The sequence below is a fragment of the Zosterops lateralis genome (genome assembly GCF_965231275.1).
Source record: "Zosterops lateralis genome assembly, contig: HAP1_HAP1_SCAFFOLD_52, whole genome shotgun sequence".
Classification (NCBI taxonomy): domain Eukaryota; kingdom Metazoa; phylum Chordata; class Aves; order Passeriformes; family Zosteropidae; genus Zosterops; species Zosterops lateralis.
The window spans coordinates 175,262-200,166 of NW_028154612.1; the positions used below are offsets into that span (position 1 = coordinate 175,262).

The window sequence follows — 24,905 nt, forward strand, 5'->3', positions numbered from 1 at the left end:
AACTCTTCACATGCAAGTTGTTTCAGCGTACCCAGTATAGCATTTTACACAGGCATGTAGAATGCACTTTATACACAAAAAATCTTAAGTGCATCTGTGGGACTGAAATAAACAGTGTTCTACTCTATGCTTTTAATACATACAGAAAAATGTACCTTAGGCAGTTAGAAGATAAATAAATGCTCAACAGAAGGCATGTGTGGTGCCAACGTTTATCAAACTGCGTAATATAAATGTAAAATATATTAACATTACATAGTGGCTAGCAAATTTGATAATTTATTTCATTTGGTATTTTTATGACTGGTTTTGCTACATTTTGACAAAAAAAATCCACACTTGAAAAAAAATTCTGCAGATCATGATTTAAGAGTACCTTTGTGACAAAATCTTTCAGCTGTACATTGCACACAGTATTTTAAAAAGAACTCTTGATAATTATGGGAATCCAATACTAGCATATAGACATGTCAGTATTAATCAGAGAAGAGCTTTAATACGTGTGTAATCTAGTTGACCAAGGCATTTTCAAGATGTATGTCAGCTTTGAGGATACTGCTCTTTATATTTTGTGTTTCCATTTGTATACAGAAAGTGACAAGCTGCCATTAGCATGAGTGACAATTTGAAAAATGTTAGTTTATTTCCTCCTTTTAACTGTAACAGAAATTGAGTTACCGCTTAGCAGCAAAGATGGGTGTAAAGCAGCAAAATGTGTGTTAAAGTGTTTAGTAACTATTATCTCTGATAAAAGTCTGAGGTCCATAAAGACAGTATGCAAAATGTTAGTACTTCCCCGTAATCTTTAGTGTGAGAACTCAGTGGTTTTTGCTACATTATATTCTGCTTATTCTGATTTTGTCAGAACGGCTCCACTGCTGACCAGCCCCAAACCCCCAACAACTACTGAGCATCAAAATCTGCCTTTGAGCAGTGAGAGAAATACAACTCCTCTGACCTCCCCCATGTGCTGTAATGCCTGACTTATGAATATCCCTCCAGCAACCACTTCCACCCATACACGTTCTGCATGAGCGTTTACTGCCTTCCATGAAGTTCAGAAATTGGGGCCTTAGAGTTGAATTTCTTGTTACAGCAGGAGCTGATTTGTATTTTATGGAATCCTACGTACTTTAAGCACTGTAAAACAAGGGTAGATGGTTTACCTTCATGTAACAAATAATCAGTTCTGAAGTTAATGTGCAAAACTCATGCAACTTGAAGGTAATGAAGGGTGTGCTTATCAAAAATCTTGTCAAAAAGCTGTTACAAACAGTTTTTTGAGACCTCCAATATTAAGATTACTTGACGCTACTGCTAAACCAAGCTATTTTAAACTGAAGAAATACATGGGGTGGGGAAAGAAAGAATCTTATAAATAGCTGGTTTATTTTTAGCTCAAAACACATCACTGCTGCAAATGCCACTGGAAGGCTGCAGCAGGCCCCAGTTCACCATAGTTTCACTGTTGACAAATTCTGATACACATAGTCTGATGTCCTCCCACCACGTTTAGAATTACAAAACTGCAGTTTAACTTCAGAATTTAATTCCGATGTTTCAGTAATGCATCAGTACTGAAAATTATGGGGAAGGAGAGAACTGACCTCAGACACTGCTGCAACAGTTAAGCTTAGATTATTACCTATCGAGTAATGGACTCAGACACTGTTCACATTAGAGCACCTCGGAAAACACTATTTTTGGGTAGTAAGCAAGTTGTAAGTACATCTTTAAAAACGTACTTCTAATATAAACACATTTTGTAAGTATTTCACATAAATTAAACAACTGCAGAATGCATTAACTGCACAGACAGAATGGAAGTTCAAGCAACACTTCAATAACTGCAAGACTACTTCAAAATTCAAGTTACATTTCCATACTCAGTATTACTTTGCAAATATTATTTATGATAGCACAGTTTTTTTAATAACATGAGAATACATGGCAGAAATCATGTGATATTTTTAAGTGAATCTGGCATTACCCCTCAGTACACATCTGGTAAACCACCTAAGTTTGGGGTAAATCAATGTATCAACAAGAAAGCAGAGAAAAGTCTGCCACTTCAGCCATCCTAGGAGAATCTATTTTCAACAAAAAGTTGACATTCGTGTTGAAGTACTTCAGACTGTGGTTATATTCTCAGCAGTCTTCAAGGTCTTGAGACAGGACAAAAACCTCCTCAAGAGACTACTGTAGGCAGTAGAGGTGTTGCCAAGATCATGTTCTTTTACATATATTCTACTGATCCCAATTCGAGAAGGTACTTCAGTATGCACGTACACTGAAAGCTTATAGATTCAGTGGCAGTACTGCAGCTAACAGGATGATGGCCTAATACTGCTGACTGTAACAGCCTTTCCTTAAAAATACAGTGTAAGAAATGTTAGCATAAACTGCTGCAAAAGAAGAAACCCTTGAAGGCATGCAATTACTTCATACAAATATGTGTAAACACGGAGGAGACCTGTCCCTGCAGCAGTTTCTTTCAGTGCGTGGCTCCACAGGGGTTGACAGAGGTCTGGCAGCCCATGTTGTGCCCTGTCACCTGAACCTTGAACAGCGTCCCGTCCGCACACATGCACAGCTTGAAGCGCAGCCAGTTGCCGTTATTGAACTGTTCCCCGTGAGAAGAACTTGGCAGTCGTGACGGGCTGACCATCACAGTTCCGTTCAGGATGATGCTGTTTTCCTAGTAAGGAGACAGGAAAAAAAAAAAAGAAGTTGTAGAATTACAACTTCTAATGTAAATAAGGCATATTGTTTTTGAGAAGGACAAGCTGGTTTAATGGATAAATAACACGTCTAGGATGGCTGTAGAATCAACAGTAAAAAAAAAGGTATGTATGCAAATGTTTAATTTTTTAATAACAATTACAGCAATGCCTGTGGATTTCTTGACTATATACAGCAATGTACTTTGCTATTTCAGTGGTGTATCGATATTGAGAAAGACAGCAGTAGGGTGACTTTCCACTTTACATTCTTATTAGCAAATGCAGTAAATATAAAATATGGACATGAAACAGGAAACAGTGTTTGAATTCATGCATGAAATTCATTCACATTTGAAAGTGCATATACCTTTATTTTTATCCTTTTTTTCCATCGTTCTATATATACTACCATCTTAATCTCCAAAAATCTTAAAGAAATGCCAGTGAATCTTAGAGCAGCAGCACAGAATGCTCCAAACTATATGCTCTGCTCTTCTGGCAAACATTGCCATCCCTGGTTAAGCTTTCAGAGGAGATTAACTTCCTTTGGTATTCATGCCAGTACAGAGGCCAATATATTAGCTTTAACTGCATTGTAGGTTTTTGGTGTCTTAATAGCGGTAAATCAATATTACCTGGAACTATTCAACCACTACTTAACTGCAAAGTAATAAACCATCTATTTAAATCCAAATGACTTCTGTGCATGAGTAATTTTATAAAATTTGAAATGACATAAAGCTACATCAGTTTACTATCAGCCTAGATTTGAAACTAAGCTGTTAGAAGAATTGCTTTAATTTGAAATACTTACTGCTTTAAGTTCCATGTTTCCACCCATTCGAAACTCAATTGTCTTGCCTGTGATGAAAACACCTTCATTTCCCCGGACAATGGCACGACCATCAACCTTTATGTTTAGATCGCTGGTTGCATTGCTGGTAATCTAAGAACATAACCAAAAAAGCTGTATTACACCTTAATGAAAATGTGCTACTTGCATTTGTCTGAGTAACTTTAATTACCTTAAGAGTAGTGCTGTGCAATGTAATAAAAACCTTGAATGTACTTTTTGCCCTTCTGCCATTAGCTTCTGCATATTTGTTATTTCCCACGTTCAGTTTCAAAACAAGATCAGTGAATTTTGGAAGGTATGTGAAATTAATTTTTCTTGTATAAAAAAAACCAAATTTATATGACAATTTTATGAGATACACAGCTAACACTTGTACCAAATACAGGCTTCCTGTTAAGACAGATGATGTAAATTTACCCCTCATTTTCACTTAACCTGTTCCTCCTGTGTATTCATAGTTGTGAGTGGTTTTTCTGCAACACGATTGCTCAGTGTTTCCAAAGGCACACTCAACCCTCTATAAAACCACTAACCCAACTCTACTTTTACACAAACAAACAATGGGCTGTATTCTTATTACTTACAAAAGATAAGAGACATACCCTCTCTGTAGAGGCCTTTTGTACATTCAATATTTTAACTCCATTTGGCAGATGAAATTCATGGGTTTGTTCGTGGCTCAACAAATTCCATGCCAATATCGCTGGTAATAGAAGTTTTGTCTTTTTCCACGCTAAGCTTGGTTGTTCCTTGCTGAAATACAATCTTCAGAAACAAAGTCATGAACTTAATGATGTTTCAAATTAGCAATGTGAGTGTAATTCTCTAGTGTTGCTCACAAACTTTCAATTCATGTTATAACTTACAGGCTGATTATTCCCAGTGATCACCAAGTCTTCATTCCGTCTCCCTCCTACAGTGCTTTTATATAAGGGATGTATAACACCCATGTCAGACACTTGCTTAAACCGCAGTAAGCCACTCTCATGGAATTCCATACTGTCACAACCATTGGGACCAATTCTTACCACTGCCCAGATAACCAGGGTAATCTGAAAGAGAAACACATTTTCAATCATCATGTTGATTGTTCGGATCTTCCTACCACAATTATTGTATTAATTAGATGTTTTATTTGAACAATTATTAATGTCAATGTTTAAGTGAGGTTTAAGTATGAGTTTACTGTAGTCTGTTCCTATTGAAAACATCATAACACATTTAATTATGAAAAGCATTTAAAATTATTTTTAGACTTATTAGAAACAGTAGCTAAAATTATTTCTATATATATAAAATGTTAAATTGCATCCACAGTTACATCTTTCTTTTGTTTAAGGGTAACCACTGACTAAACAGATTTCCTGAACAGTTCAGCTTGGTATATACTTAACGTTGAACTGCAAGAATGCATCCTCGGATGTGCAATTACAAAAAATAATTTATTATTTCTCATTGACCAAGCAATAAAAATGTGGTTACTAGAACAATGAAGTTTTAAAGTGCAGTACCTAGTTAATTCTAAATGTTCACATACAGCTCTGTAATGTAAAATATAACCATATTTTATATGCCATATATCCTGAATTCATATGTACTAGTAACACTTCTCATGGGGTGACCATGATAACCGAAATAACCATGCCTGAATTTACACCATTCTTGCATCTAATCTTGCTCAGACTACAAAAGAACTAAAAAGAAAGGAGAAAAGTGGGAATCTCCTTCAGTACATTATAAGTCCTTGGCCATCCTGGAAGTTTTATTTTTTTAGTGAACTGTCAGAATGAAACACGACCTAATGTTACTTACGCTATAGCTATTATACTCACAATCAGATTGATGACGGCCAAAATAAAAAGAACAACAATCACACATATGGCCAAGTTGCCTTTCCTGCCACGTAACCCTGTCCTATGGAGACGGTCTTCATCAATTGGAATGTATCCTGCTTTGAAGTTGCTGTTGTGCTCCTTATTAACGTTCCTGCGTTCCACAGCCTTCTCTCGCATAGACTTCTTCACCGGGCCGTTAGAGCTTTGCTGTAACACAGGGCATGGGTTAGCTTCAAAAGGCACGTAAATTAGCTACAATGACACACACATATGTATGCAAACAATGTAAACTGACTAGTGGAATATACTGGATATTATGTTGAGAATAATTTTTCCGTCTGCCACCCTGCTGTCAGAATACACACTTAGAACCACAGCAACCTCTGCTAACATAATGACTAAATTTAAAATCCAGATACTTTCAGACAATATATGACTTTAATATTTATCATGGCAGATGGGAATTATTAATTATATTGTTACAGTTAAAAACCTAAAACCAGCTACCAAGAAATTCATCAAGTTTTTACCTCTCAGAGATGATACAGGACATAATCCTGCACGTCATCTGCCAGTACACAGGATTTTAGTTCCCTCCGTGCTCATATGTGGTAGACTCTCAGTGACTATTCAAGAAGAGCATGGTGGATACAGTTTTTAAATTAGTTTGACAGTACAGAGTTTGCATTCAACTCCTGTTGCTTGCATGCAGCATCGAGAAAGATACTGTGAGGCTTCACACCTGGCATGGGGAACTTGGCCGGAGTGGCTTTCGTGTAATAATCTGAAGTTATGACATTGTAAGGGATTTCCTCTCAATGTAACAAATTAATAGAGGAAACTCTTGTACATATTCGTAGTGAAAATAAATCTTTAATGTATTTTTGTAGCTGTCCAAAACGGAACGGTTTGTTATTTAGGGATTCACATGTTCAAAGAAGAAGCTTGATCTTTTGGACGGAATTAAGTTTGTTCACTTGAATCCTAAAGCTACACTTAAGTGACTGCACTTGCACGTCTACGCTGAAGTAGCAACACCGTGTTTTCTTCTGCTGCTGAAGAGCTAAGAGATAGTACTGAGAAAGGTGCTTGACCTGACAAGTTTATGGAGATGTTCGGGCCCCGTGTGGCCCTGCAGAGCACACACGACCTGCAGGCCCCGGGGCACCCGCCGCCTCCCGCCCCGGCCAGAACCCTGCGCCTCAGTGCAGTGCCGGGCACGCACCATTGCCGTCTGTGGCACACCCACGCCTCGGGCAGCACGGCGCCGCTGCGGGCCGCCCCGCCCCGCCCCGCCCGGACAGCAGCCTCGGGCCGCCTCTCCCCTCCCCAGCCGAGCGGGTCCCGCCCGCTCACCGCGGGCCCGGTCCCCCCTGACCCCGGCGGGGACGGCGCCGCCGCCCTCCCGTGCCCGTGTCCCGCCGCGTACGGACCTGCTCGGGGCCGGCCGCCGCCATCTTGCCCCGCCGCCGCCGCGCGGGGCCCGCGGGCGCCCCCTGGTGCCGCTCCGCGCGGCGGGTCCCCGCGCCCGCTGCCGTTACCCGGCAGCGTCACCTGGCGGCCGCGGGCCGTACCCGCTCCTCGCTGCCCCTCTCCGTTACCGTGGCACCGCCGCCGCCGCCGGCCGTACATCACCATCGCGGCCGTACGGGCCCGGGGCAGGGGCACCGGGCCGGCTGTACCATCGCTGGTAGACCCGCGCCGCCCGAGGAGCGCTCCCGGAGCGACATCGAGCCAACGCAACACCCCCAAGAGCGAGCTAACATCCTGCCATGGCCAGAGACTTAAAGAGTTTGGTGGGCGCGGGGAGCGCCCGGGAGCTGCAGGAGAAGCTGGAGAACTGGCATCAGGAGTACGAGGTGGGTGCTGGCGCTCCCGGGCCGGGGCGGCCGGCGCCGGGCGTTGCAGTGGCCGGTTTGGGCCCCGTCCCGCGCCCCTGCGGTTGGCGCCCCTCACACACCTCTGAGTGCCAGCCCCGGCTTTTTTGCCTCTTTGCCCATGGCGAGGCTCCCTGAAAACAAGGGCCGGAGGTTGAAAGTGAGGTTTGAGGCACACTGGCTCTAAACAGGAGAGAGCGTTGGAGTAAAAGAGCAGCAGGTGAAAAGGACCCGGGGCGGGCTTGTGCTCAGGAGAAACCGGCCGTGGGCCAGAAACGGGCAGGAGAACGGGGGGGAAAGAGGTGCTGAGGCGGAGAACGGGCTATCCAGCACCCCAGCCCTTCTGGGAGGGGAAAGAGGCTGCTGCAAGGCCACACGGCCCCGAGGGGTCAGAACGGGACTGAGGGAAGAGTTTCGGCTGCAGAGGGAATGTAGTGGAATCCAGGGAGTGACAGGAAACTGAGGAGGTGAAACAGTGGAAGAAATAGAGAAGGTGTGAAATTAGGGAAAGATGAGGCGGATGAACATGAAACTTGTCAGGTGTGACTTTGCTCAGTGGAAAATCGTGACAGAGTTTTCACTCCTGCATCCCCAGGTTTCTGTACCTTCAGGATGTAGATGGGGCTTGTGCTCAGGTCAGGAGCCTGTAACCACCTGCTGTGTGCTGTGCTTGGTGAGGAAAGAGATGCAGCGTTTCCAGGGAAAATCAGCTATTTTCTTTTACTTTATGGTTGGATAGGAGTTACAGTTACATAGCCAGTGTAACTCTCTGCAGGATTCATGACAAAGGACAATTTTAGGGAGTTTGAGAGTAGCTGGTAAAGCTACCACAGAGGAGGAACAGTGCCGTGCATTTCAAAATCTTGCAAATGGATGGTGAGGTAGACCTTAGGAGGGCTGAGCAGCAGTGGGGGCTGACCCCTCCATCATGAGTTGGTTGGGAATAGTCTTTCAGGTCTTGGAAAATGAAGATGAACAGTTTCAGGCTGCTGTTGCAGGAAAAGAGGAGCTGGCAGATGGAAACACTGTGTTATGTTGCTGTAATGAGCTGGAAAAATGCACTTTTGTAGCTGTGTTCTTGTGAAGGTGAGCAGGTTGACAGTGCTCCCCAAGGCCCGAGGAAAGCATATTGCAGCGATCAAAACACAAGCTGATGGGCACATGGGTGGGATTTTCAGCTCTTTTGGAAGCTTGTAAAAACCATACGGAGTCATTAAAACCTGAAGACCTAGAGAGTGATCTATGTGGAAGGTGATACACAGGTTACAGATAAAGATTAAGGAAGGAAGTAAAAAAGTGTGTATTCTTCTGGCAGGTGTAGTTTAAATTGCAAAATTTTCAAAACTGCATTTGCTGAACGTGATGTAGTTTTGTTGTTTCCTAGGCATAGTTCTGGGTTTTGCTCCTTCAGTAGTATATGTTTCAGTTTGTAACTCTTAAAAATCAGGTGAAATTGCGTGGAGACTTCATGTGACTGCTGACAAAGCAAGATAAGAGCCTTTTCCTTGTATGTGTTATTTCAGCTAATATGGAAAACCAGATTTTGTTTTTTTTCTTTTAATCCGACAATCTGCTAGATTATTATTTTAATAACTGTTGAAAGATTTTAACCCAGATTCATAATTTCTATGATTCTTCTTTTAGAGATACTTGTGGTTGCAGCATCTTTATAATTGAAAAGGAGTATGTTTTCTCAAGTAGTGAATTATCTGAGTGATAGAAGTCCTGATGCATTGTTCATTTGCCTATTAAAAATGTGAACCTTAAAAAATGAGTATTCTAATGCATTCAGTAAGGAAAGGTTGGAAAGATGTAATTACAGGGGGGAAAACGTCGTGATTGTAGCTTTAAGTAAGAAAGCCCACACAGATGTAGTAATGCACATTCATTTACAGTTGATTTCCAGTGGTGAAAATCTGACCCGATGCTGTAAATTATTAGAACTGAACACTGCTATTCAAAAGCAGCTCTTCTCAATTCTCAATGAAACATCTCAAGAAGGTAAATCAGTGCCTTGTCTAATTACGAACATGTTTCACATATGGCATTTTTTCCAGCTCTGGCTCTTTCTGTAAGTGTTCTCACCATTTCTTAATGTGTGTGTTTTTTTAGAAGACTGTCCAGCAGTAAAAAGCTGTCTCCTGCCAAAAGTATGCTGTTCTGCTTCAGGAGGTCAGGTGTGTAAGAAACTTATTTTAAGGGAATAGAACTACATGAATTGATACCAGCAGAAGATCTTTAATGACTTTCTGTTAATATTAGCCTCTCTCTCAGATTTTACTTAATGAAATATATCCTTAGTTGCTTCAGGAGGAATTTGCTTTGTATGAGAAGAAGTCTGTGTTATTATACTGCTTTCCTCTCCTAGGTAAAGATTTGATATTTACATTTACATTTACATTTGCAGAGACATCATAAAAATGCCATTTTTAAAATGTTTATGAGATATTTGTGCCATATCTCTTTTAGAAAAAATGACACTGTGGAAATACATGTGTAAACTGAAGGTGTGCATAAACTCTATGCATTAATTTGTGAGCTCCTTTTATTTTCTTTTTTAAAGAAAAAAACCTCTAAGATTATCTTAACACTATATTATTTCCTGAAGTGTTAAAAAAAGAGAAGTGTTCATGTGTGTTGTAATACCATCGTGCTCCTGCCATGATATTTGGAGTTCGTATGTATTTGGTGTTTACTGAAGGGGTTGTAATACTAACAGTTTGGCAGAAAAGACAGATCTGTTGTGGCTTTCTGCTTTGAAAAAAATAAGAGAGTTGGCTAATTCAGGCTAGGGGAGGATCTTCAAGATCCTGAGATTTGAGAGTGATGTCTCCAGGTTCTTTGGTTTCTCATTTTTACACCTGCTCTGTCAAAACCTTTCACAATTAAAATAGGATGAATAAAAAGTGATATCCTTTAAGAGTCAGAGTCTAGTATAATGCAGTAGAAGGGTTCTGCCAAAACGCCCCCAAAACACAAAATAACAATGTAATTAAATGACAGTACACCAGGCACACCAATTACAGATTTGTCATTGCACGTGACATTCAAAATTTAAAGAAAACCCTGTTGCTCAGTTACTTATTTAATTCCAGTTCTAGTAGGCCATACTATGGGTTGTAAAAGGCAGCTGCATGTATAGTAAGTAGTGTGCTTTCTGGAATGATAATACTTGTCTCCTGTGTTCTAATAACTTTTTCTGTTGTTTTGTGTACATGAATTCTCAAAAAGTTTATTTGAGTTGGTGATGTAGTCAATCAGAAGTTGACTAACTGGAAAAAACCAACTGTGCAATACATCTGCAAAGTGCTTTGTTCTGATGACTCAGGCAGTAAATCTGCATATGCAGACCTTCCATAATTTCTACCATGAGGTATAAAATAAGTGAATATATTTCTTTATATAACTGAGTCTTTGTTTGCTGTGCTTGAAAAGTATTTCTTATGTCTCAGAGAGAATGCAATTGTTTTTGTTCTCAGTTTCTTTAGAAATGGTAGTTGATGAAATATTTAGAAATACATCTGCCCATAATGCTATAGTATTTTGCTGAGAGAATCTATAAGGTAGAACATTCAAGCAGTGTGACTTCATTTCCTGGTAGGATCCAGATGGAGGAGAGCTACAGCTGAAAGATTTGGCCTGCGAACTGAAATGTCGACTGCGAGACCTGGAAGGAAAACTAGCTGAAACTCGTGTAGAGCTCTGCGAGATGGAAAAAGAGTAGGGAAATCAACTGCAGTTCTTTCTGTTTGCTTTTTGTTTTTCAGCAAGCCATGTTTTTCTCTTGACATCTAAATATTGATGGAGATTTATAAAATGTTTCATTCCTGGCCTAAAACCAGAGTTTCAAAATGCATCTAAGCTCTATATCATGTGTATGTATCCAATGAGGGGTACAAATGATACTGTCACACCCACATTCATAAATTGACTTGGTAGGTTTTGCTTCTGGCAGAGGTGTTGAAAAACATTCCAGTATTCTACATAAAAAGGATTTGTATAGTCCATGACAATCCCATGTGGAGCTACAGTCTATGAAATGTTGCATGCTGAATAAACCCTAAATAAAAAATCAGTTGAGTAGCTATAGTGTAACATTTATTGAAGGACCTACAACATGTCACAATTAATTATGCAATGTAATTGGTATGTAAATATCCGAGAAGATAAAAGCCACTGTCATAAGATGGAGGCAGAGGGTTGGATTTCCAAATAAGTGACTAGACCCGAACAGCTTTTGCTTAGTTGCATAAAACATATTTTGTGGAGCACTATAATATAAAAATAACTAAATTGCTTCAGATACAAATTCGTGCAGTTATTACCAGTTCCAGGGCCATTTAAGAGGTAGCTCCAAGTGGCAGACACATTATCATGCATCCTATTAGCATGAGAACAATGATTATTCACAAGTCTTGGGTCAGTACATTAAGTGATATAAGTTCACGCCCTTATTAAGTGATTCCAAGAATATCAGTTTGGATTTTCCCTGTGCCTATTTCTAGAACTCATTTTCCCAAATCTAATTTTCTTTCCCAGTTGTCCTTTCTAGTAGAATTCTTTAGTCCTCTTTAGCCCTACTGTTCCTGCTAGAAGTCTTCCCTGAAGGAGCTGACTAAGGATGGAACTGGGCAGTCTTTTCTCTTAGCAGATGTTGCTGGCCTTATTACCTGTGGTCATCTCAGTCAGCCTGCTCCTTAAAAAGGTGGAACAAGAATCTTGTCAATTGATAAGTGTTAGAGCTTTTGTTGGTTCAGATCCTCAAAAATCTCACCAGGGTCCTTCAGTAAAGAGAAGAAAGGACAGAGTGAATACCTTCAAAATAAATAGAAAACATATTTTTTAATTTTTTCCTCCCACTTTTGGTAAGAGGAAAGCAACAGTAATACCAGTGTTTGACGGGAAAACAGAGATGTTGGGATAGTTTTTAATATGAAGTAAGAGTAAAGGACAAAAGATAAACTTGCTTCACTGGTTGTCTGCCAACCTTTAAGAAACACTCCTTTTGGGGACAGCAGGAGAGGAATTGTTAGCTTTGGTATTACTTGAATAATACCTGTGATATCCTTTGGCTGAGTAATACATTGCAGCAAAGAAAGGAGCCCAAGAACCTGATAGAAGAAAATACCTAGGTTCTTAATCTGTAGGAAAGAAAACTGAGCTGGTTTAGTTAACATCTTAAATATGAGAAAGAAATTAGTCTTTTAGACCTGATCATCTGAGCTAGTATAAGGACACCAAATGTTAACCAGTGATTTTTCCTATAGCATGGAGTGCTATATCCATCCTCCTGCCACAATACACTTATGCAATTTGAAGTAAGATCAAGGGTCTGCTTTGTTTAATTTGTTTTTAAACTCTTGATTTTTCCTGTATTTCAGGATAAGGAAAGCATACTGAAATTATTCAGCTAGCATAAGGAGCTTGCTCAATAATTTTCCACTTTAATCTGCTCCTGTTGTATGATGATAAGGATTAATTGATAGATAGTTTACATTGATAGGATACCTTGTGACTGACTGTTCTGTGTGATTAAGTCTGAAGGCTTCCCGTTTTCAAGAGTGCAAAACCTTGAAGAAGTCAAAGCAACTGAATGACTACGAGCAGCAGCTTCAACTATTGCAGGATGAGATTTCTTTCCCGGATTGCCAAAGGTCTGCTCTCCAGTGCAGGTAGAGGCCTTACTCAGAGAAGTCCCTGAATCATAGAAATCAGTCATGTTAGGTAGCATGCATTTCCTTCTCATTTGAAATTGAAGTATAAACAAAAGCTAAGCTTTTTACTTTGTTATGAGGGAACAAAAACTGTTTGGATGATTTCTTCTGGTGCCCAAATATTTTATTTTAAAGCAACTATGTTAAGTTTTAGACAAAAGAGCAAATAATGCAGTTTTACAAAATACATAGAGAGCAACTGTATGGAATAAAAAGAGAATTTTTTAGTCGATGAGTTCTGCCCTGTAATTGTACAGTGTTCAGTTTTCACTTGTTTGCTTCACAGTACTCTTCTGTGGTACTGAAAGAGGAGCAAATCTGCAAAATATTACTCGTTAAAAGTGTGTTTCCTAGGAAAAAATTGCTTGGCTACACATGCTTTAGGAATTACTTTACTTTTACCATTTATTCTTAAATAAAGATTATTTGTTTATTCTTAAATAAAGCCCATAAAACATATTGATGAGAATGTCTTCATATTAGACTAACCAGCTGCAGCTTCTTTAATTATGTTGGTTTAAAATCCCACCCTACTCTTATAAAAATTAAATTGACAAAATAATCTGCCTTAGGGAAAAACATCTGAGGATGGTAAACTGACAAGAAACTTCTTTGCATGTGTGTTGTAGGCTTGCACGGAACTGCACTCCTCGGCGGTGCTGTGTGAGCAAGTCCTGCAAACCCTGCAGGCCCTGCGACCCCTGTGATCCTTGCAATCCCTGCAAACCCTGCATTCCCTGTGATCCCTGCGATCCCTGCAGTCCCTGCAAACCCTGCAAACCCTGCATTCCCTGCGACCCCTGCGATCCCTGCAGTCCCTGCAAACCCTGCAAACCCTGCATTCCCTGCGACCCCTGCGATCCCTGCAGTCCTTGCAAACCCTGCAAACCCTGCATTCCCTGTGACCCCTGCAATCCCTGCAGCCCCTGCAGTCCCTGCAATCCCTGCATCCCCTGCAATCCCTGCAGTCCTTGCAAACCCTGCATTCCCTGCGACCCCTGTGATCCCTGCAGTCCCTGCAAACCCTGCAAACCCTGCAAACCCTGCATTCCCTGCGACCCCTGTGATCCCTGCAATCCCTGCAGTCCCTGCAAACCCTGCATTCCCTGCAACCCCTGTGATCCCTGCAATCCCTGCAGTCCCTGCAAGCCCCTGCAGTCCCTGCAAACCCTGCAGTCCCTGCAAACCCTGCAATCCCTGCAGTCCCTGCAGCCCCTGCAGTCCCTGCAAACCCCTGCAGTCCCTGCAAACCCTGCATCCCCTGCATCCCCTGCAATCCCTGCAGTCCCTGCAAACCCTGCATTCCCTGCGACCCCTGTGATCCCTGCAGTCCCTGCAAACCCTGCATTCCCTGCAACCCCTGCAACCCCTGCAATCCCCTGCAGTCCCTGCAAACCCTGCATTCCCTGCAACCCCTGCAATCCCTGCAGTCCCTGCAAACCCTGCAAACCCTGCATTCCCTGTGACCCCTGCGACCCCTGCAATCCCTGCAAACCCTGCATTCCCTGTGACCCCTGTGATCCCTGCAATCCCTGCAGCCCCTGCAAACCCTGCATTCCCTGTGACCCCTGCAACCCCTGCAATCCCTGCAAACCCTGCATTCCCTGCGACCCCTGTGATCCCTGCAATCCCTGCAAACCCTGCATTCCCTGCGACCCGTGATCCCTGCAATCCCTGCAGCCCCTGCAATCCCTGCAAACCCTGCATTCCCTGCAACCCCTGCAATCCCTGCAGTCCCTGCAAACCCTGCAAACCCTGCAATCCCTGTGACCCCTGCGACCCCTGCAATCCCTGCAAACCCTGCATTCCCTGTGACCCCTGTGATCCCTGCAATCCCTGCAGCCCCTGCAAACCCTGCATTCCCTGTGACCCCTGCAACCCCTGCAATCCCTGCAAACCCTGCATTCCCTGTGACCCCTGTGATCCCTGCAATCCGTGCATTCCCTGTGATCCTTGCAATCCTTGTGATCCCTGTGATCCCTGCAATCCTTGCAAACCCTGCAGCCCCTGCAGTCTTCCTGTCAAGATCTGTTCACCTGCCCAGTGCAGGCGGGCCAATGCTTCTCGTCGTGCCTGCCTCATAGATCGCTTTAACTTCATTTATGCTAAAGATCGCCTGGATGCAGAGATCTTGTTGAAGAAATATATCTGTGACATAGAGATGGTGCAGAGGATAATATATGTTGCAGCTCTGGTGAGGAAGAAATAGTATTTCTTATTTTACAGGCTGGAGGGTGTATTGTAAAACACTATGTCTGCATTGGGTTAAATGGTGGGTAAATTAGCATTTCTGTCAAGCCCAGAGAGGAAAAGCTTTCTTCCTTTTTTTTATTTTGATTTTTCTTTCTCCCCCTCACACTTCTACTTTGAACTCTCAATGTAGTGTCCTACCTGACGTGTTCCGAGATTGGAACAGGGTCAGTGATTTATTATACAGGTGCTAAAAGAAGACCAATTTGGTCTGAAAAGTAGATGCTGCCTGCAGTGATCAACATTGCCTTAGAAAAATTCTTTTGGGAATGCTGCATTAAATACTACAACACTACAAAGCTAAAAATCTTCCCATATCATGCGTTCCTTATGCTTGTAGCTATGTGCTGTTTTAATTTAATTGGGTCCCTTGAAACCACCTAGATACCCCACATTTACCATGAACTCAGTTTGAAGAAAATTGTTTTCATTTTTTCTGTATTTAATCTTCTTTTCTATAAAAATGATGTAACACATGTGTTAGAGAGGCAGCATATCTTAATGTGTGTGATCCCAAGCACATTTAACTTATTGAAGATTTTTTCTTTCAACAGTCATTCAGTTTATACGCTCCAATTCATCCTCTTTTCCCAAAAAATGAGGTGTTCCTGTCTTACATGTAGGGCTGTGGGACATAAAATGCTGTTACTCATGATATCTTTGAATGTGATTGCATTGATCATGGGTGTGTGATGGAATCCTGTGCAAATATAGAAAGTTAGGTGGGAAGATTTTCAATCGTACCTTCTGCAAATAAATTGCAGTCAATCAAAGAATTCATTCCCAATGAGTTAACTTTCTCCTTTACAGCAGTTTATTATATTCCTCCTTATTATGATGACAGTGGGTTAAATTAATTTTTGCAGATAACTGATAAAAATTAATCTAGGCCTCCTGTGTTTAACTAGATGTTCTTTATATTTGCAGGAATCTTTCCGTGCAGCAAAGAAAGCCTTCTGGAAGATCAAAATACGTGTAAAAGAGACTTTGGCTGTAGATCAGTGCCGGGGACCTGCAGCACTTGAAATTTCTGCCCTGCATTATATAGCTTCCCACAAGGAGCTGTATGATGTTTGTTGCAGTGTCCAGGTAAGTCAAGGGCAGTGGTGGGAAAGTGGTGTGGTGATCTCTTTCAGGAGCTAGTAAATTCAGAATATGTAAACTGAAGGAGAAAAAAGTTACTGTATAGACTTTGTCTTGTAGCAGTTTACTTTCCAGAACAACATTGCTAGGACTAGTGTATGTGTGACTTAGTAAAAGCTCGTTTGTTTGTAGCAGCACATTCTTTCTGAAGTTATTGTTTTCTGGAATAATCTAGGGCAACATGAGCTTTTTGTACCGATTTTTAAATGTAGAAAGCTGAGAGGCATACTTAGGGGTGATTTCTATACTTGCTTGTGAATAAAATTGTTAGCAAGTGCAAATTACCCCTGTATTTTTATTTTCAGGAAGTTATTTGCTGCATGAACGTGAACCCAAAGCTTCCACGTCCAGAAAACGTTGATTTCAATGTGATCAGCTGTTTCATTCGAGCGTTGTCCTGTTTGGCTTTTCAAATGCAGACACTCTGTCCTCCTCTGGATGTTGCCTCCGGTGTTGATAGAGAACTTTTCAACAGGAGAATGTAAGAAATCTTTATATTCAGTCAGACTCTTACCATTAAATGTTGTGTAGCCTACTTGTTTCCTAATTAATATAAAAATTTAAGATTTCTAAACATTAATTTGGGCAAAAACCCCTGGCCTGTAGTGAATTTGGTATATCTTTAAGGTTTAGGATAGTGTATAAATGCCAGCATGTACACAAGTGTTAACAATTTTTTTAGTGAACAGCAGAGCAATTTTCTGGATAAACTTCAGTCTCAAGAGCATATTTAATTTATCATTTAAGAAGATAATGATCATCAGATTTCCCTGTTTAGTCTCTATCTGCCTTTTTAAAGATGTTTGCATCTTTGTTCCTCCTTACTGGCCTGTTCTGTAAAAGTCATATTTACTGAGATCTGGCAGTTGATGTTACTGGGATCAACATGTTTGCCGCAACCTCCCGGCTGCAGCTGCTGTATAACATACAAGTATTAATATGGTCCCACCTCTTCTGGTTAAGAGCTGAGCAAAACCAAATCTGCCTTTTAAAAATGTGAATTTTGTTTTAAAAAAATTCACACCATGGCATAGGTTTGGTTTGTTTTTTGTTGTTTTTTTTTTTCTGTTGGATCAAGCTGCTTTTTTAGCAGGCAGAGAACAGGGTGCTTCCATATTGTCTAGAAAATTCATGGGATTGATAAGTCATAAAAAATGGCTCTCAAAAGCAAAAAACCTTACATCACTAAGGAGGTTTCCAGTAATACAATTTAGAATAGAATGGGACCCAGGTGGTGAAGAGCTTGAGAAGTCAAGGAGAGAAAGAGAGAAGATGAAAGTAGACTCTTGATAGGAGAGTGCAAAGTCATACAGGACTACTCAAAGATCCTATTCAAATATGGGAAAGTTAGCTTTTGACACTCAAAGCTATTGGCCTGATTAAAAAGCACCAACACTGTGGTATAGTCTTGGGATGTCTTCTCCACCTATTTGGTGTGTATGGCCTTAAAAAAACACATCTAATATGTTTTTGTGTGCTGCTGTGGGAGACACATACTCCCATCTTTCTGTCTATCTATCTAGATAAATGTGGCATATGTGTATGTTTACATGTATAGCATGTATATATGGCACACAGAGATGGAGCAAAACTTGTAGAAATTAAAATATCTCTGTTTATTGTGTGATAGCATTCTATAAAGGGCCAGGTAAACATCATTGTACCCTATGCCTTGCTTCATGCCTCAGGGTACAACATTGTTTTATATAACTTGCTATTGTAATACATTACTAAAGTATAGATGCACGGCTTTTAACTTTTTTTTAAAATTGCTATTTGGTATTTGTTCTGAGTTTGAATCCATAAAGCCAGATGTGTTATTTAGCCAATATTCCAGACTTAGAAAGTCTGGAATTAATTTTTCATAGCTAAAATGTCACCGTTTCATTATCAATATATGAGGATCTTGCTAATCAAGTTGCCTCATGTCTCATAAGATACTAGGAAGTAACTTTATAGTTGAGTATTTCTGCAATGTCCTTTATAGGGAGCTTGTTTTAGCAAGGTATTACAGGAAGAGGGGATGACTCTGTCTGCCAAATTGCTGCTCAGAAGGTGTAATCTGTCAGTGGACAGAGAGGCCCTGGTTTGTGTGAGGCTTATGCAAAAAGTAAGGTCTAGTGGCCTTCTGAAGTGTGAGATGGCTTTATTAGAATGTCTGTCAGTATAAGTAAATAGTATGTTCTGCTAAGTCTGTCTTCCAAGTCCATTTCTTTTACAGGATCACATAAAGAATACGTATTTTTGTGATGTGAAAAGACACTAGCACTGTAGCTGCTTTTTATCAGCACTGATGATTTGAAACGTACTTGTCTTTTGGCACTTGTATGCAGACATATGTTGTACTGTTTGTTTCAACAGGTACTATCGTAGTTGTGACTCAGATTTCACAGCTCCCTTTGTGGCCTATCACGTCTGGCCTGCTCTGATGGAAAATGGTACTGTACTTGTGAAGGGAGAAGTAGTCACTAGAAAAATGGTTCAGGTATGTATTTTGTTAAAGGAATACGTTAAGGGAAGTCAGTGGATTTCAACACTGTTTTTAAAATTTAAAAATATAAGTTTTTAACTGTTCCCTATATGGGTGGAGTAGTATATCAAATATCAATTAGGTTTTAGTGCCTTATCCTGTACATAGGATGAATAGTTCCATTTTCCCTAGTGTATTAATTATGCAGATGTATGGTTGTTGTCAGAGCCTGTTCTAAGGAGAAAGCTTACTGTGTTTCCTCTCTTTCCTCAAACTTTGTCTCCAGCATGGCAAGTCTGCTTGCAGAGTCTGTCTTTATTAAGCCTTCTCTCTCAGAAGAGGTTTTTCAAACTCTTCTCTTGTAGTGTTATCGCAGAAGCAAATTTAGAAGCAGAAGCTGCAGCTGTGGCCGTCGTCTTGTGCCTGGTCAAGTAAGCCTCAGCTGAATGTTTGTAGTGTTAACAGCATCAAGTATTTTTACGAGGAATATAGGCAACCTGTTCAAAATGCTGGTATGCCACATATTCATTTCAACACTGGGAATAAATGCCTTTGCTCGATGGTCTTGAATGAGGTGAAGCTGAACTTACAGATAGTTATTGCCTGGTATAATGATCAGTAGAGATACTGTATGAGAAGCAGATCATAGTTAAATTCTCAAAAGTATCAACTGTGTATCTTGGAATGGTTTCTGCCTACTCCCCTTGTTTTAGTGCCCTTCTGAATAAATAATTGGATCATCTAGAAGTATTTCAGTCATTTTGGAGTACATATACAACACATAGGTCCTACCTCCTAGAATTAGTCACCTAAATTTACTCCTAATTTTCTAAATGCATCAAAGGAGTGGAAAATAAGTGTAGGGTGAGCAGGAAGGGAAGGTGGTACAACTAAGCTATATGAAACTTTAGCAAGTTCTGCATATGGTATGGTTACACAACATTTTTAATTATTTCTGTAAAAAATGTGTATATTTTTCTAGTTCTTTTCCCATCTTATTAAATGGAGATAGGTGCCCTCAACTTAAAATGTGAATATTGGAAATGTGAGAGGCTTTGGGTAGGGCCCAATTTTTTGTGTGTGTGCAGGCTGTGAAAAAAACCCTAGAAAGTTGTTGAACTTTGTAACAGTAGAGCTGCACTGATAGATACATGCAGATTTTCTGAATGTTGATGGGTCCCCAGATGGCTTTCTTGGGTACAGTTCTTTAGCACACCTGATTTTCCTTTTCTCTTCATCTTGCAGATGACTCGAAGCCGTAGTCATTCAACAGTGCGGTTCAAACCTTTGTGTAAGTTGGTAACTTGGTTCCTAGGGACTCATGATATTCACATTAAGCCCTTGAATGATTGAACAAAGGAACAAAATAACATGTTGAACGTCCTTGATTCTAAAATACTTGCCCAAGTCTTAGTTTTAAATTGGGTAGCCCTTTTTTATATGTAGAAAAAGGCTAAGATTTCTGACCTGGAGATTGATTTGTTTTTTCACTCTACTTGGACCACCGTCATGGTTTCTCTCTGGTGGTTGTCTTCACTGTGGCCAGTGCTGTAGTAGTAAAACTTGCTTCCTTCCCTACACAAGAGACAGTTTGCTGCTGCACAGCTGCTGGCTTCCTGCCTTTCAAATTCCAAGGAGATGGCTAAGTGGTGACAGTGAAGTGAGGTGTTGGGGTTTGTTAATGTTTTATGTACATTTTGGTTTAATGTACCCCAGTTTGATTTACCCCAAGATGGCTTCCCTGGCATTGTTTCCCAGTCTCCATTTTGTTGTTTACTCCCTAAGTTATATAACCCTCTGCCTACCCTCCCCAGAGACAGTCCCTGATTGGCCCGTCCTTCCCGCCACAGGCCCTGTCCATCAACCTTACCCCCCCATGCCAATCTCCCTGAGGCCTGGGCCTAGGGATTGGCTGGGTCCCTTCCCGCCTTTTCCCTGGTCATTCCTGAGTGGATCACCCCATACCCTTGCCACTCCCTGGTTCCTTCCTATTGGTTGTCCTGCGCCTTCCCCACACCCACCAAGTTTCATACTTAAGCCGGTGCATTTGGCTGCTCGGGGCTCTCTCTGGAGTGCCCGGGCAGGAATAAACTCTTCCTAACCCACCTCCTAGAGAGTCCTTCTCTTCTTTGGCATCGGCTTCCTTGCTGCAGCCCACAGTGCAGACCTAGGTGGAGGACCACAATCTGCGGGTGTACTGTCACGTGCGCTCCGGGCTAGCCAATTAGGGCAAGCGCACGGCGGCAGGGGTGGCGCCCAACGTGGGGCCCCTCAGCGTCTGCACTTGATACCTGCAGCGGCGCAGGACGCGGCGAGCAAACTATCGAGTTTGCTGTGGAATACAGTTTTTGGCTGTTCACGGTCTGCGTGCCTTCCGTTGAGCAGCTGCCTTGGCAGGGCGCTCCGGAAGGACGAAGAAGGTAGCTCTCCGCACCAGAGAGTCTTCTTCGAAGCCGATTTACCTTCAAGCCTCTTTGTTTCGAAGACCCTGGGACGGGTAAGTATACCCGAAAACCCTGCGCTCCAGGTGGGAGGGGGTTTCGGGGGGGAGCTTACCCGAGAGAGGGAAGGAAACCGCCTCCACGAGGGAGGAAGCCCTTTCCACACAGGGGAGGGAGTCTCGGGGTCACACCTGGGATTCCTAGGCTGCGCAGCCCCTGGGGGGGGTGAGGGGGGAGCCCGCTTGTTTTGGGTTCTTTTCTTTGCCGCTCTCGGGTTTGGTTTCTAAGGGTTCTTCGTTTTTCGGTTGGATTTTTGTGGTTTTGTTGTGTTGCGTTGTGACTTTGGTTTTTCGTTGGTCCTGCCCCGGTTCCGAGGTTTGTGGCCTGGCCGGTTTTTTTGTGCGGTTGGAATCGGTTTTGTGTTGTTTGTGTTTGAGGCTTGTCGGGTGCTTGCGGACACATCTTAACATCTAACAGCCATGGGTGCGAGGCTAAGTGTTCCGCAAAGAGAAGTGCGTTCAAAGGTTAAGGGTTTGTTAATTGTTGTGAACTTTAAGTTTTCTAAGGGAGATTTGAATAAATTTATATGGTTTCTCTTCCTGCATTTCCCTAAAACGGTTGCCCGATCTGTGGACACTGCTGTGTTTTGGGCGGCGGTGTACGTAAAATTTGCTAATCTGGCCAAATCGGGCGACAAGAATGCGTTGAAATTTCTTTATTGGGCCCGTCAGCTACGAGCTGTGTGTTTGAATCTAGAGGGAATGCAGAAAGGGAGCTCCCGAGGTTCGCTTTCAAGTTTGTGTTCTCCCCGTCCTAACCCTCCTGCCCGTCCTCCCTCTCCCCGGCCAGGAATCCTCAAAGGGTCTTTTAGCCCCGGCCCCTTGAGGGACGGCAAATCCCCCCGCCTGAGCCGTCCCGGCCAGACAGCTCAGGATTCTCAGAGCAGGTGTACCCCGCCTGTGATGAGATCTTTCCTTCCCCAAATGTCCCCTGGTTGTAAACCCCGTGTTAGATTTTCCTTTGCCGAACCCGATTCCCCTGGTATTCAAAATGGCGCCCCGAACCCCTTCACACAAAATGGCGGCGGGCGCCTTGCCCGTTCGTCGTCCCTTTCCTCTTTTTTCCCTTCCCATCCCCGTTCCCCCGCCCTCAGGGCGTCGTCAAAGAATACCAACCCCTTTTTGGATACTCCTCCCCTTTCCCATAAGGAGTTCCCTCCTCTTTCTCCTCCCCTTCCCCCGCCTTCCTACTCCGCCTACTCCCCGCCCACAGAAGACACGCCCCTTCCCTCTGCGCCACCCACCGCCTGGTCCCGCCCCTCTTCCGGTTCCCACGCCTACCCTTCCGGTTCCCACGGTTGGAGCCCGGAAGGGGAAGACCTGGAAACCGGAAGCCCCGAACCAAGTGGTCTTCCCACGGTCGCCCCTGTCACATATCGCGGCCGCGGTGGGGCAGCCACTTGGAGACCGTTTCCGCAGGCAGCGATAAAGGATCTAATGAAGACCCTGAAGGAGTACGGACGAGAGAGTCCGTACTTCCAGGGAATGTTAGAATCTACACTTGCAGGGCATGTGGTCGTCCCATACGACCTTAAGCAGCTCTTTCGGTGCCTGAATAACAAGACAGAGTATAAGCTCTGGCAAGGCACTTGGAAAGACCTGCTTGGACGATCACTCCCTAGCCTGTTACGTGATCCGATCACTGCCACGGACAACGGTGGGGACCCCATCACACTCGATCACCTGATGGGGGAGGGTGATTGGAAATCCGCTTCAGACCAGGCGGAGAACATACCGGAAGGGGTGTTGACAATAATCAGAGAAAAGGCTGTACAAGCGTTTTGTGAAATGCGGCCCGCGGGGCCTTTGCCATCCTATTCTGAGATTTTGCAGGGTCCAGCAGAATCCTTTGTAGCGTTCGTCGAGCGGCTGACGGCAGCAATTGACCAGCAGGTCAACAGGGTGGGCGCCAGAGAGGACATCTTGGAGGAGATGGCATTGAAGAATGCCAACGAGGAGTGCCGGGAGGCCATCCTCCGGATTCCGAAGGCGCCTGGCGAACAGCCCACCCTAGATGAAATGCTTAAAGCCGTCAGCGCCAGGGTTGCTGCTGCAAAGACTCGGACCCTGCCGAGGAAACCTAATGCCCCGAGAGTTGCCGCTGTTTCACAAAAAGAAGAGCAGAAAACACCAAGGACACCAACAACTTTCCTGATGCCTTTTCTCTTCAGAAGCACCTCAAATCTTTCAATAATGTGCATGACAATTGTCAAACAGAGTTTGTGTTCAGTGTGTTTTTTAGAATTATAGAAGGCTTATTTGTAATTTTAGAAACTAAACTATTTTGATATAAAGAAAAGAAAAAAGTTCACGCAGTACAGGATCATTTGGCCTTTGCCATCCTATTCTGAGATTTTGCAGGGTCCAGCAGAATCCTTTGTAGCGTTCGTCGAGCGGCTGACGGCAGCAATTGACCAGCAGGTCAACAGGGTGGGCGCCAGAGAGGACATCTTGGAGGAGATGGCATTGAAGAATGCCAACGAGGAGTGCCGGGAGGCCATCCTCCGGATTCCGAAGGCGCCTGGCGAACAGCCCACCCTAGATGAAATGCTTAAAGCCGTCAGCGCCAGGGTTGCTGCTGCAAAGACTCGGACCCTGCCGAGGAAACCTAATGCCCCGAGAGTTGCCGCTGCTTCACAAAAAGAAGAGCAGAAAACACCAAGGACACCAACAACTTTCCTGATGCCTTTTCTCTTCAGAAGCACCTCAAATCTTTCAATAATGTGCATGACAATTGTCAAACAGAGTTTGTGTTCAGTGTGTTTTTTAGAATTATAGAAGGCTTATTTATAATTTTAGAAACTAAACTATTTTGATATAAAGAAAAGAAAAAAGTTCATGCAGTACAGGATCATTTGGCAAAATTTGCAAAGCTCTCAGGAACCCATGATGTAATCTTGCAGGTGGAGATAGAATTACTGCATCTAGAACGTTTGCCTTCCACAGATTCCAAATGATGCAATTTATCTTGATAGGATGCTTAATAGAACCTTAATGGTGAATGTTGCAGAATGTTGAGCTTAGCTGTTACTTGAAAGCAATGTAATTAACTGGTGCTTATTTACGATTTTAGAAAATAGCTATAATCATAGGATGTGCCAGTCTCACACAGCAGCCTTTTAAATATATCCTTGTGATCAACTGAATTTTCTAACTACAGTGTAGAAGTTGCACAGAACAGTCATAAACTGCCAATACTACAGCAATCCTCTGGGCTTGATTGACATTTATGGATGAATGCACACGTATCCTTTAGCAAGGCAGTAATAGTCCCTGTTTAAATACATTCTTACTTAGAAATGATTGTAATAAAAAATTGTAGTTTGAGATTAGCAGTATTTTGAAAGTGTGCCAGTGAGTATTTGTAGGATTAAAAGATTTGATTGAGGCCTCTTTGGTGTCACACTTAATAGGCTTTCATACCATATTGATAGATCAGTAACTGTTGTAAATACAGTTGAAAAAATCCTGTCTAGTTAGTGTGGGCATTTATTGCACTTTAAGTGTAAAAATTTGAGACACCTGAAGAGATTTAAC

General features: G+C 42.4%; 1 protein-coding gene and 1 pseudogene across 2 annotated transcripts; one reads left to right on the forward strand and one right to left on the reverse strand.

The window, feature by feature from the left end:
- Positions 1-2,423: 2,423 nt before the first annotated feature.
- On the reverse strand, positions 2,424-6,880 carry LOC310923432 (beta-sarcoglycan-like; annotated as a pseudogene). Its single transcript has 6 exons — positions 6,848-6,880; positions 5,412-5,621; positions 4,446-4,631; positions 4,182-4,344; positions 3,538-3,669; positions 2,424-2,698 (listed from the first exon to the last, which is right to left on the reverse strand). The product of its transcript is annotated as a beta-sarcoglycan-like (transcript).
- A 306-nt stretch (positions 6,881-7,186) lies between these two features.
- Positions 7,187-24,325, forward strand: LOC310923409 (uncharacterized protein; the record flags this gene model as incomplete). The annotated part of the gene is given in 17 exon segments (XM_083885426.1): positions 7,187-7,273; positions 9,187-9,292; positions 9,404-9,468; positions 10,893-11,011; positions 12,829-12,963; positions 13,635-13,820; positions 14,436-14,661; positions 14,663-14,743; positions 14,915-15,199; positions 16,183-16,344; positions 16,704-16,879; positions 18,760-18,883; positions 19,205-19,299; positions 21,254-21,365; positions 22,518-23,411; positions 23,730-23,927; positions 24,272-24,325. Coding segments are annotated over 17 exon segments (3,105 nt in total).
- Positions 24,326-24,905: the final 580 nt, after the last annotated feature.